This window comes from Pseudophryne corroboree, chromosome 4, assembly GCF_028390025.1.
Source record: "Pseudophryne corroboree isolate aPseCor3 chromosome 4, aPseCor3.hap2, whole genome shotgun sequence".
NCBI lineage: Eukaryota > Metazoa > Chordata > Amphibia > Anura > Myobatrachidae > Pseudophryne > Pseudophryne corroboree.
Genome location: NC_086447.1, coordinates 448,639,015 through 448,653,331, shown reverse-complemented (window position 1 = coordinate 448,653,331; position 14,317 = coordinate 448,639,015). Strand labels below are relative to the sequence as shown.

Here is a 14,317-nt window from a genome sequence, read left to right as displayed (position 1 = left end):
CGTGGCCACCAGGTCCGATAGACCAGCCCCAAATAACTCCTCCCCTTTATACGGCAATACTTCCATATGTCGTTTGGAATCCGCATCGCCTGACCACTGTCGCGTACATAACGCTCTTCTGGCAGAAATGGACATAGCACTTACTCTTGATGCCAGGGTGCAAATATCCCTCTGTGCATCACGCATATATAGTAATGCATCCTTCAAATGCTCTATAGTTAACAGTATATTGTCCCTATCCAGGGTATCAATATTTTCAGTCAGGGAATCCGACCACGCGACTCCAGCACTGCACATCCAGGCTGAAGCGATTGCTGGTCGCAGTATAACACCAGTATGTGTGTATATACTTTTAAGAAAATTTTCCAGCCTTCTATCTGCTCGTTCTTTGAGGGTGGCCGTATCAGGAGACGGTAACGCTACTTGTTTAGATAAACGTGTGAGCGCCTTATCTACCCTAGGGGGTGTTTCCCAACGCGTCCTAACCTCTGACGGGAAAGGATATAGTGCCAATAATTTTTTAGAAATTAGCAGTTTTTTGTCGGGGGAAACCCACGCTTTTTCACACACCTCATTTAACTCATCTGACTCAGGGAAAACTATTGGTAGTTTTTTCACACCCCACATAATACCCTTCTTTGTGGTACTTGTAGTGTCAGAAATGTTCAATGCCTCCTTCATTGCCGTGATCATGTAACGTGTGGCCCTACTGCACATTACGTTTGTCTCCTCACCGTCGACACTAGACTCAGTATCTGTGTCTGGGTCTGTGTCGACCCACTGAGGTAACGGGCGTTTTAGGGCCCCTGACGGTGTCTGAGACGCCTGGACAGGCACTAATTGATTTGCCGGCTGTCTCATGTCATCAACCGTTCTTTGCAAAGTGCTGACATTATCACTTAATTCTTTAAATACGATCATCCAGTCAGGTGTCGACTCCCTAGGGGGTGACATCACTAACCCAGGCAATTGCTCCGCCTCCACATCATTTTCCTCCTCATACATGTCGACACACACGTACCAACACACAGCACACACACCGGGAATGCTCTGATAGAGGACAGGACCCCACAAGCCCTTTGGAGAGACAGAGGGAGAGTCTGCCAGCACACACCAAGCGCTATATATATATATATACAGGAAAAACCTTATATAAGTGTTATTCCCTTATAGCTGCTGTTTATATAATTTTTAGCTGCCAATAGTGCCCCCCCTTCTCTTTTTTACCCTGATTCTGTAGCAAGTCTGCAGGGGAGAGTCAGGGAGCCGTCCTTCCAGCGGAGCTGTGAGGGAAAATGGCGCTTGTGTGCTGAGGAGATAGGCTCCGCCCCTTCACGACGTCCTTATCTCCCGCTCTTTTCTGTAAAAATGGCAGGGGTTAAAATACATCCATATAGCCCAAGAGCTATATGTGATGTATTCTTTTGCCAACCTAAGGTATCATCTGTTATATTGCGTCTCAGGGCGCTCCCCCCCAGCGCCCTGCACCCTCAGTGACCGGAGTGTGAAGTGTGCTGAGAGCAATGGCGCACAGCTGCGGTGCTGTGCGCTACCTTAGTCTGAAGACAGGATCGTCTTCTGCCGCCGATTTCACCGGACCTCTTCGCTCTTCTGGCTCTGTAAGGGGGCCGGCGGCGCGGCTCCAGGACCCATCCAGGCTGAACCTGTGATCGTCCCTCTGGAGCTAATGTCCAGTAGCCTAAGAAACCCAATCCACTCTGCACGCAGGTGAGTCCGTTTCTTCTCCCCTTAGTCCCACGATGCAGTGAGCCTGTTGCCAGCAGGACTCACTGAAAATAAAAAACCTAAAATACACTTTTATTCTAAGCAGCTCAGGAGAGCCACCTAGCCTGCACCCTTCTCGTTCGGGCACAAAAATCTAACTGAGGCTTGGAGGAGGGTCATAGGGGGAGGAGCCAGTGCACACCACCTGATCCTAAAGCTTTTATTCTTGTGCCCTGTCTCCTGCGGAGCCGCTATTCCCCATGGTCCTTACGGAGTCCCAGCATCCACTAGGACGTCAGAGAAATATATTTTTCAGGGCCCTGACTACGTCCCGTAACTTGAATCCTCCAAGTCCCAAGTAGCCGCAGGCACCACAATAGGTTGGTTCACATGAAAAACTGATACCACCTTAGGAAGGAATTGGGAACGAGTCCTCAATTCCGCCCTATCCATATAAAAAAATTAGATAAGGGCTTTTGCATGATAAAGCCGCTAATTCTGATACACGCCTGGCCGACGCCAAGGCCAACAGCATGACCACTTTCCACGTGAGGTATTTTAGCTCAACGGATTTAAGTGGCTCAACCCAATGCGACTTCAGGAAATCCAACACCACGTTGAGATCCCACGGTGCCACTGGAGGCACAAACGGGGGCTGACTATGCAGCACTCCCTTAACAAAAGTCTGAACTTCAGGCAGTGAAGTCAGTTCTATTTTGGAAGAAAATCGATAGAGCCGAAATCTGGACCTTAATGGAACCCAATTTTAGGCCCATAGTCACCCCTGACTGTAGGAAGCGCAGAAATCGACCTAGCTGAAATTCCTCCGTTGGGGCCTTCCTGGCCTCACAGCACGCAACATATTTCCGCCATATGCGGTGATAATGGTTTGCGTTCACTTCTTTCCTAGCTTTAATTAGCGTAGGGATAACTTCCTCCGGAATGCCCTTTTCCTTCAGGATCCGGCGTTCAACCGCCATGCCGTCAAACGCAGCCGCGGTACGTCTTGGAACAGACAGGCCCCCTGCTGCAGCAGGTCCTGTCTGAGCGGCAGAGGCCATGGGTCCTCTGAGATCATTTCTTGGAGTTCTGGGTACCAAGCTCTTCTTGGCCAATCCGGAACAATGAGTATAGTTCTTACTCCTCTCCTTCTTATTATTCTCATTACCCTGGGTATGAGAGGCAGAGAAGGGAACACATACACCGACTGGTACACCCCCGGTGTTACCAGAGCGTCCACAGCTATCGCCTGAGGGTCCCTTGACCTGGCGCAATATCTTTTTAGCTTTTTGTTGAGGCGGGACGCCATCATGTCCACCTGTGGCCTTTCCCAACGGTGTACAATCATTTGGAAGACTTCTGGATGAAGTCCCCACTCTCCCGGGTGGAGGTCGTGTCTGCTGAGAAAGTCTGCTTCCCAGTTGTCCACTCCGGGAATGAACACTACTGACAGTGCTAACACATGATTTTCCGCCCATCTGAGAATCCTTGTGGCTTCTGCCATCGCCATCCTGCTTCTTGTGCCGCCCTGTCGGTTTACATGAGCGACCGCCATGATGTTGTCTGACTGGATCAGCACCGGCTGGTGTTGAAGCAGGGGTCTAGCCTGACTTAGGGCATTGTGAATGGCCCTTAGTCCCAGAATATCTATGTGTAGGGAAGTCTCCTGACTTGACCACAGTCCCTGGAAGTTTCTTCCCTGTGTGACTGCCCCCCAGCCTCGAAGGCTGGCATCCGTGGTCACCAGGACCCAGTCCTGTATGCCGAATCTGCGGCCCTCTAGAAGATGAGCACTCTGCAGCCACCACAACAGCGACACCCTGGCCCTTGGAGACAGATGCATCTGAAGATGCATCTGAAGATGCGACCCGGACCACTTGTCCAACAGATACCACTGGAAGATCCTTGCATGGGACCTGGCGAATGGAATTTCTTCGTAAGAAGCTACCATCTTTCCCAGGGCTCGCGTGCATTGATGCACCGACATCTGTATTTGTATTAGGAGGTCTTTGTCTAGAGACGACAACTCCTTGGACTTCTCCTCCGGGAGAAACCCTTTTTTCTTGTTCTGTGTCCAGAACCATACCCAGGAACAGTAGACGCGTCGTAGGAACCAGCTGCGACTTTGGAATATTCAGAATCCAGCCGTGCTGTTGTAGCACTTCCCGAGATAGTGCTACTCCGACGAACAACTGCTCCCTGGACCTCGCCTTTATAAGGAGATCGTCCAAGTACGGGATAATTATTTCGGCCATTACCTTGGTAAATACCCTCGGTGCCGGGGAAAGACCAAAGGCAACGTCTGGAATTGGTAATGACAATCCTGTACCACAATTTTGAGGTACTCCTGGTGAGGAGGGTAAATAGGGACATGCAGGTAAGCATCCTTGATGTCCAGTGATACCATGAAATTCTCCAGGCTTGCAATAATCGCCCTGAGCGATTCCATTTTGAACTTGAACCTTCGTATATAAGTGTTCAAGGATTTCAATTTTAGAATGGGTCTCACCGAACTGTCTGGTTTCGGTACCACAAACATTTTGGAATAGTAACCCCGGCCTTGTTGAAGGAGGGGTACTTTGATTTCACCTGCTGGAAGTACAGCTTGTGAATTGCCGCCAGTACTACCTCCCTTTCTCCGAGGGCAGCAGGCAAGGCTGATGTGAGGTAACGGCGAGGGGGAGTCGCCTCGATCACCAGCTTGTATCCCTGTGATACTACTTGCAGAACCTAGGGATCCACCTGTGGGCAAGCCCACTGGTCCCTGAAGTTCCCGAGACGCGCCCCTACTGCACCTGTCTCCACCTGTGGAGCCCCAACGTCATGCGGTGGACTCAGAGGAAGCGGGGGAAGATTTTTGATCCTGGGAACTGGCTGCTGGTGCAGCTTTTTCCTTCTTCCCTTGTCTCTGTGCAGAAAGGAAGCGCCTTTGACCCGCTTGCTTTTCTGAAGCCGAAAGGACTGTACCTGAAAATACGGTGCTTTCTTAGGCTGTGAGGAAACCTGAGGTAAAAATTTTTCTTCCCAGCTGTTGCTGTGGATACGAGGTCCCAGAGACCATCCCCAAACAATTCCTCACCCTTATAAGGCAGAATCTCCATGTGCCTTTTAAAGTCAGCATCACCTGTCCACTGCCGGGTCTCTAATACCCTCCTGGCAGAATGGACATTGCATTAATTCTGGATGCCAGCCGGCAAATATCCCTCTGTGCATCCCTCATATATAAGACGACGTCTTTAATATGCTCTATGTTAGCAAAATATTATCCCTGTCTAGGGTATTAATATTATCTGACAGGGTATCAGACCACGCTGCAGCAGCACTATTCATGCTGAGGCAATTGCAGGTCTCAGTATAGTACCTGAGTGTGTATATACAGACTTCAGGATAGCCTCCTGCTTTTTATCAGCAGGCTCCTTCCAAGTGGCCGTATCCTAAGACGGCAGTGCCACCTTTTTTGACAAACGTGTGAGCGCCTTATCCACCCTAGGGGATATCTCCCAACGTGACCTATCCTCTGGCGGGAAAGGGTACGCCAGCAGTAACTTTTTAGAAATTACCAGTTTCTTATCGGGGGAACCCACGCTTCTTTACACACTTCATTCACTCATCTGATGGGGGAACAAAACACTGGCTGCTTTTTCTCCCCAAACATAAAACCCCTTTTATGTGGTACTTGGGTTCATGTCAGAAATGTGTAACACATTTTTCATTGCCGAGATCATGCAACGGATGTTCCTAGTGGATTGTGTATATGTCTCAACCTCGTCGACACTGGAGTCAGACTCCGTGTCGACATCTATGTCTGCCATCTGAGGTAACGGGCGTTTTTTTGAGCCCCTGATGGCCTTTGAGACGCCTGGGCAGGCGCGGGCTGAGAAGCCGGCTGTCCCACAGCTGCTACGTCATCCAGCCTTTTATGTAAGGAGTTGACATTGTCGGTTAATACCTTCCACCTATCCATCCACTCTGGTGTCGGCCCCACAGGGGGCGACATCTCATTTATCGGCCTCTGCTCCGCCTCCACGTAACCTTCCTCATCCAACATGTCGACACAGCCGTACCGACACACCGCACACACACAGGGAATGCTCTGACTGAGGACAGGACCCCACAAAGTCCTTTGGGGAGACAGAGAGAGAGTATGCCAGCACACACCAGAGCGCTATATAATGCAGGGATTAACACTATAACTGAGTGATTTTCCCCCCAATAGCTGCTTGTATACACATATTGCGCCTAAATTTAGTGCCCCCCCTCTCTTTTTAACCCTTTGAGCCTGAAAACTACAGGGGAGAGCCTGGGGAGCTGTCTTCCAGCTGCACTGTGAACAAAAAATGGCGCCAGTGTGCTAAGGGAAATAGCCCCGCCCCTTTTTCGGCTGACTTTTCTCCCGCTTTTTTCATGGATTCTGGCAGGGGTAATTTATCACATATATAGCCCTGGGACTATATATTGTGATGATTTGCCAGCCAAGGTGTTTATATTGCTGCTCAGGGCGCCCCCCCCCAGTGCCCTGCACCCATCAGTGACCGGAGTGTGAGGTGTGCATGAGGAGCAATGGCGCACAGCTGCAGTGCTGTGCGCTACCTTGTTGAAGACCGAGGTCTTCTGCCGCCGATCTTCCGGACCACTTCTTGCTTCTGGCTCTGTAAGGGGGACGGCGGCGCGGCTCCGGGACCGAACGATCGAGGTCGGGTCCTGTGTTCGATCCCTCTGGAGCTAATGGTGTCCAGTAGCCTAAGAAGCCCAAACTATCTCCAGTCAGGTAGGTTCGCTTCTTCTCCCCTTAGTCCCTCGCTGCAGTGGGTCTGTTGTTGCCAGCAGATCTCACTGTAAAATAAAAAACCTAAAATATACTTTCTTTCTAGGAGCTCAGGAGAGCCCCTAGTGTGCATCCAGCTCAGCCGGGCACAAGATTCTAACTGAGGTCTGGAGGAGGGTCATAGTGGGAGGAGCCAGTGCACACCAGGTAGTCCTAAAGCTTTCTTTAGTTGTGCCCAGTCTCCTGCGGAGCCGCTATTCCCCATGGTCCTTACGGAGTCCCAGAATCCACTTAGGACGTTAGAGAAATACCAACCAATTCCTAACTGCCATGTTACAGGCTGTGGGGGAGATTTATTAAGCCTGAAGAAGTGATAAAGTGGAAGGAGATAACGCACCAGTGGAAGGAGATAACGCACCAGCCAGTCAGCTCCTAACTGTCATTTTTCAAACCCAGTCTGGAACTTGACAGCTAGGAGATGATTGGCTGGTGCTTTATCACCTTCCACTTTACCAAGCTTAATAAATCTGCCCATGTGTTTGAAAAATGACAGGTAGTAGCTGATTGGTTGGTGCTTTATCACTGTGCTATTTATCACACTTCATAAATCTGGGCCTGAGTTCCGTTTCTTACATATAATTGTTAAAAGTAATAAATCTAATATTGAACAAATAATAATTAACATGCAAACGTGCTGTTTAACAAAATATCTTCGCCATGAGGTCATTTGATGTGAGTGGCTTTCTCCTCAACTTTAATTGTACCTTTTGATAGTTATAAACAAACTGGGCATCTTTAATTTTTTTGGAAAGCACCTACAACAGTGGTACTCAAACTGTGTGCCGTGTCACCCTCGGTTGGTGGTCCAGGACCAAATCAAATTATTTACAGTCAATGTAATAGGCAAACCAGTGCTTGTTGCTCCCAATCAGTGGTGGCTCCAGAGGTGGGGCTACAGCGCAGTCCAAAATTCAAATAGGGGAGCCACACCAACTGCCAACAACTGTCATTCCAAACTGGCTCACTGGAAGTTGGTGTGGCTCACCTATTTGAACTTTGGACTGCACTGCAGCCCCACCTCTGGAGCGGGATCGGTATGAAATACCTACAGTCAAAATCCCGTCAGCAATTGACCGACGGTCAAAATCCCGACATGGACAAAATACCGAAATTTAAAATGTCGACAGGTCAAAAAGCTGACACGAGTTTTTCATTGTTTTTTGGTGTGTATGTCGACATGGACACAATATAAGTGTACCGCGTCCCCTTGCATGGCGAGCGCTTCGGGCACGGTGCCTTGCTGTGCTCGGCACACTATTACATTCCCCCTCCAGGTCCACTGGGATGGTAAAGTATGAACAAGTCGGTTTCAATGAAAAAATCATGACCTGTCGACATTATACATGTCGGTATTTTGACCATGTCAGGATATTGACCTTGTCGGGATTTTGACTGCCGGTCGTTTGCTGTCTGTATTTTGACTGTCGGTAAATTGACTGCATCCCTCTGGAGCTGCCACTGCTCCCAATGATAAAATATGTAGACAAACAGAAGATAATCCTGTCCCTCACCACACAACTGAACCTAAGGGTGACATATAAATAAAATATTAAATTAAGTAAATTGTATCTGAATTTCTCACTAAGAAACTGTTCACCTAGGGGTGCCGCAGAAAAAAAATTCTGATACTCTAGGGCACCGTGATTCAAAAAAGTTTGGGAACCACTGGCCTACAGCAAATCTGTAATGGATTTAATCATGGTGATCACGTGATTTCAAATGTATACAGCTTGGTGCATATTTTCTTCATTATAGGTTTTTAATTAGGTCTTTTTGCAATCTGGCTCTTGGAACAGAGTAGTTGTTATGTAAATAAGGAAGTGCTATACACTGATAAGAGTTTAACAATACAGGTTGAGTATCCCATATCCAAATATTCCGAAATACGGACTTTTTTGCGTGAGAGTGAGATAGTGAAACCTTTGTTTTTTGATGGCTCAATGTACACAAACTTTGTTTAATACACACAGTTATTAAAAATATTGTATTAAATGACCTTCAGGCTGTGTGTATAAGGTGTATATGAAACATAAATGAATTGTGTGAATGTAGATACACTTTGTTCAATGCACAAAGTTACAAAAAAATATTGGCTAAAATTACCTTCCGGCTGTGTGTATAAGGTGTATATGTAACATAAATGCATTCTGTGCTTAGACTTAGGTCCCATAGCCACGGTATCTCATTATGGTATGCAGTTATTCCAAAATACGGAAAAATCTGATATCCAAAATACCTCTGGTCCCAAGCATTTTGGATAAGGGATACTCAACCTGTATAACCAATGTCAAAAACCTTTTAAGTCACTCATTCACTATAAGTTTCAAAGAACCTACTGGATCGGCTAAGAAGTCCATTGAGGGCAGGAACACAGAACCAGATAGAATCTCTCTTACCAGCAAGGTTAGAGGTCTAAAAATAGAAGGGAAGTTAAAATGACAATGTTAAAATAAAGTGCATTGCAGCAATGGAAGTTTTAGCACATTTGCTTGCAATAAACATCTATTACATCAATTTGACTCTAACTTTAATTGAATGTTTACAGAATGACAGAAAGAGCAAGCCTATTGAATATACAGCCTAAAAAGTAAGATCTATGGTCATTTCAATGTCTGTTCAGTGAGAAATACACAATGTGGACAAAAGTGATGGGACATGACAGCAAATAGATCACCGCGTAGGTCTACCGAGTGCAGTGATTACTGCAGACACCCTTCTTGGCAAACTGTCCACGAGTTCCTGGACAACAGCAGGCGGTATTGTTTGCCGTTTTGCCACTCCGCCTCAAGTACAGTGACCAAATGTGGCACTGAAGAAGGTCGAGTCGGCCTAGAACACACCAACAGCTCCAATCTGTCCCCACTGAGGTTCTCAATGTGATTTAGAACTGGACTCTGAGCTGGCCAGTTCATCCGGGTTACCAAATGTTCTGTATACCAGTCCAGCTTCACCCTGGAAACATGACAGATGGCATTGTCGTATTGATAAAAACATTTGTCGTTTCCGTATAACTGTCACAATGTAGAGAGCATAGAGTCATCAAGAACATCTCTAGACTTCTCAGAGTTATTGTGACCATGCATTACAACTAGTGGACCCATGCCAAACCAGCTGAAACAGCCACATGGCTTAACACCACCACCTCCATGCTTTACTGTAGGTACTGTACACTCTGTCAATCGCCAAACACGTCCATCTGATCTGAAAACTGTAAATCGTGATTTGTCACTCCATAACACTCGCTGCCACAGTTCCAATGTCCAGTTTTTGTGCTCTTTACATCATTGTAAGCGCTGGGCTATATTCTTCTTTGTGCTTAGAGGTTTATGAGCAGCTGCTCGCCCATAATATCCAAGTGCGAGTACCTCCCTACGAAGTGTTCTCGTCGAAACCGGCACGTTAGTGGCCATTTGAAACTCGTGTGCAATGGTATGCATGGAACGACCACTGTACTTTGCAGTTCCCTGAATAGCACTCTCCAGTCCATGGCGTGCAGATTTGGGGGCCTTCCAGGGCAAGATACATTCGTGCAATGACCGTCCTTCTTCCATGCATTAATGACAAAAGACACAGTGGATTTAGGAACCTTCCTAACATCTGCAACGCTTCTCACACTCATACCTCCGATCGTGTAAGCCTACGATGATCCCCTTTTGAAACGCGATTAGCTCCTTCCAGCAAGTCATTTTGAAACAAATGATCTAAGTCAACGGTGGCCAACCCACGGCTTTCGAGCCGCATACAGACTTATTTATTCAAATGCGGCTCCAGCCACTCGAGGTCAGGTGACTGCAAAAGATCTGGAAGCTGCTGCACTCCAGCCGGGAATGCAGCATCAGCGGCACCACAGGGACTAAGGGAGACGGAAACTAGGCGAGACAATCACCGGCAGAGGGGGATTACAGGTACTTTCAGCACGGACCACTGTGGGTTTGGAGCAAGGTATGCTGGACACATGTGATGGGGGGGCTGCTAGACAAATGATGGGCTGCTGTAATGGCACAGTGGGCTGGAGTGACATAGGAAGGGCTGCTGCAATGGCACAGGGAGGCTGGAGTGACACATGAAGGACTGCAGTGACAAGATGAGGGGCTGCTACAGTGGCATGGAGGGATGGAGTGACACATGAGGGAACCGAAGCGTATTATGTTAATCTGGCTTTTTCAATGTATTTAATATGGATGTGGCTTTTCAGTGTATTTTATGTAGGACCTGGCTTTTTCAATGTATTTTATACCAGGGGCGTGGCTTAGTGGGCACAAGGCCACGCCCCATTTTGGAGGTGTCATCTCTCTCACGTACTCAAAGATTTTTCTTGGCTGTTTGCCCCTCTACCCGTTTTATACCTTCACGAACACGTGTCTGCCCCAGGATCACATCATTTCGATTGCGTGGGGGTGTCCAATCAGTTTGTCGACATAGTGTGTAGGCAAAGTATGTAAAGATAGAGATATTTCTAGAATTTCACATTTACTAAACAGTAAATAATGACATTACCTTACAAGGTAATATATATGACAATCACAGGCATCAATACAAATGAAAAAAATAACAGAAAATGCAGGTGCAACCCTCTTAATACTAAGAATATTGCTAATCCGAACAATTATAATAAACTCTGCAATTTAACATGGAGTAAAAAGGAGGTTTTTAGTATAATTTTTGGGCAAAAATATGGGCCCACCTACCACACCCAGGTGACCACATCAGGTGGGTCCCTAACAATCCTAAGGTTCTAGTACAGAGCACAAGACCCCCCGGGCCAGCGCAAGCTATCCCACCCCAAGGTATCACACTAGTGAGAAGTAGCAGTTAAAAAGTGTTAAAAGGTGTTGCATTAATAAGTAGTAGCAGCTTTAATTAGGGTGCTTAAAAGGTGTTACAACAGTAACCTTAGTAAAAAGCAGTTTGGGTGCTAAAAAGTATTTTGATTAAATGTTAAAATAATGATGCCCAAAGCAGCCCAGCCACACAAACCCAGGGGGCCCAATGTCCCAAACCCATTCCGAATACTGACATTATATAAATGTATCCATTCATAGTGCTAATTCTAATACATTGTCTGCAAATGAAAGGTCACTGACGAGGTCACCTGGCCTTGGTAGGTGGGTCCATATTTTTGACCAAAAGTTATGCTAAGAATCTCAGTTTTACTTTAGTTTATCAGAGGGGTAGGAAAAAAAGTAAATACTAAAATATAATTGATTCAGTGAGACAATGCGGAGCAATGGCGGAGGTGGAGTTGTCTCACTGAATCAGCACCGGCCGGCCAGGATGGACTGAGCACCCAAGAGAGCCAGAAAGATGGCTCGAAGCTCAGGCACACTGATTGGAAGAGCTGCCTCTGATGAGAACCAAAGGAGTCAAAGATGTAATGTCATGGCTCGCCACGCAAGACTCGCGCCCGTGGTCACAATGACCCAGTCCGGAGTGACCAAGGATCGACCCTGGAGCAGATGATCGTAAATCAGCCACCAATGGAGGGATTGATGAGTGCTGGTGGACAAAAAGAGCTGAGCCGAAAGGCACTCCATGCACCCTGTCCAATCCTGGAGAATCTCCCACCGAAATTCTCACGAGTGGAACCTGGTGTTCTGGGTGGTCTTGAAGGTGGAGACCATTGCGCCCAACTACTTCATGCACAGCAAGATTGACGGATGCGGCACCCACAGTAATGATGTAACCAAATTTTGGAGGGTCTGGGCTTTGGCAGGAATACTCGCTGTAGAGAGGTGTCAAAAGACCACCCCCAGGAACAGCATGTGCTGACAAGGAATCAAGTGAGACTTCACGAAATTCAGGATCCAGCCGTGATCCTGAAGTACATGTACCGTGCGCTCCAGGTGCACCTATAATTGTGAAAACGAATCAGCCTTAATGATCAAATCATCTAAATAAGGTATGATCATAACACCTTCCCGTGTCTATACCAAATGGCAGGGCCTGGAAAGGATAGTGAGCCGATCAGACTGTGCACTGGAGGAGAGAGTGATGACCTGCCCAAATAGGAACATGAAGATACGCGTCCAGTGGCCTGTATGTCGTGGATCACCAAGTGAAAAGATTCCATCTGAAAATTATAAACAACAAAGCTGGTGTCTATGGCATGGAGATTCAGAATCGGGTGGTAGGAACAGTTCTGTTTCAGAACAAGGAACAGGTTGGAGTAAGATTCCAGTTTCCTTTCTATCTTCTGAACTGTAGAAATAACTCCTTCCAAAAGGAGAGAATTGATAGGCTGGTATAATGCCCCTCTCTTCTCTGCATCCCGGGGAAGAGCGGTGGTGAAAAAACGCTATGGAGGTGGACCCCAAAGATCAATGACATCACCTCTAGAAATTATGCCTAGCACCCAGGTGTCCAAAAAATGACTCCACACTCTGAACTGGAGAAATTACCCATTGACCACAGACCGGACAGGGTTGGGAGAGACCTCGTCAGACACCTGGCTTCTCTGGAGCCTTGGATTCTGAGTTGTTAACTGTTGAAAATCTGCACTTAGGTGCAAAACCCCTGCCAAGAAGAACAGTCAGACTGACCTCAATTGGATGCCTCTCCAAAAAGGAAGAGCGAAAAGCCTGGGAACACGGACCCTGTTGTTTTGGGTTCGCAACAGAAAGAAAAGTGCTTTTGCTACCTGTAGCTTGGTTCAAACTGCACAACCCAACCAAAGAGAAGTGTTTCTAAGGAACGCTGCATACCAAGCAGGGAGCCAAAGCTCCCTCCAAGCAGAGATGGACTTAAGACAACCCTCCAGATTTCTAGCTAATGGATACTTAAAATATGCCAAGCCTAAACCGGAAATGCAGTGTACTTAGCTAAACGCGCCATGGATGCGTCAACCTTTCAAGGTTGCTCCCACTTGGTCGCATGACCCACCGGAAGAGAATCAAGGGATGCAAACTTCCTAGGAATAGAGAACTACTTATCTGGTGCTTTCCAGGCCTCCTTTATGAGATCCAAGAGATCTGAAGAAGGAGGAAGGGTAACAATCCCTTTACGCTAATTCTTAAAATGGACCCACTGATTCCACTTGGGTACATGCCGGCTTCACCATGGCAGCAGCGGCACCGCCCAACACCTGCGCATCACCAGGCCCCGCCAGACAGTCCAACTGTCCATATGGTAATTTAACACTACACTTGGCACAATTGAAAAGTAACGCCATAGCAGCGCTTTTAGCCTTGACATGCTTTGTCTTGTCTGTCAAAGTCCCCACATGGCTCCACTATATGCAGGGAACACAGGTAGACCAAATTATATCAGACAGAAAAATAATAATAATAAAAAAAAAAATGCTATGTACAGTACAGGTATGGGTCACTGAGAAACTGTGTACACCAAAATACAAGGGGAGTAATAAAAGTGGATACTTAGTCTTCCTGAAAGGGCCAATAGTTATGGAGGAGATGAGCTGTAGGAAACCTTCCCCCACAGAGGCTTGCTGCAGACTGCCGGCTTCAGTGTACTATGTAGCAAGCTGGACTGACCCAGCAAGCTGGACTAAACCCCCCACTCCCCTGTTTCAGGAGGAGGAGTAGTTTTGGTATTAAAGCAGGTTTCATTTTAAGTGCCAGTTCCGCAATCCCAACCTACAACCCCATGGTCCAATGTCCCCCAGCCTTGATGTAGGAGAAAGTGTGTATTTATCCATTGTTATTCTTTTTAATAAAACAGGCAGAGTTAATTGGCATAATGTAGCCACGGCTCATCTAACCTGCAGTTTGCAGTATCCGCGTCAAGTCAGACGCGGTAAGTGTGCCTGTG

General features: G+C 47.2%; 1 protein-coding gene across 4 annotated transcripts in view; it reads right to left on the bottom strand.

Moving 5' to 3' along the window:
* Positions 1–14,317, bottom strand: part of SNX14 (sorting nexin 14) — a 328,243-nt gene that overhangs the window by 202,493 nt on the left and 111,433 nt on the right. For all 4 annotated transcript variants that reach the window (XM_063916961.1, XM_063916962.1, XM_063916965.1 and 1 more), the window contains exon 9: positions 8,887–8,962. In XM_063916961.1, the coding sequence (XP_063773031.1) occupies positions 8,887–8,962 (76 nt within the window). The remainder of the gene's footprint in view (positions 1–8,886; positions 8,963–14,317) is intronic.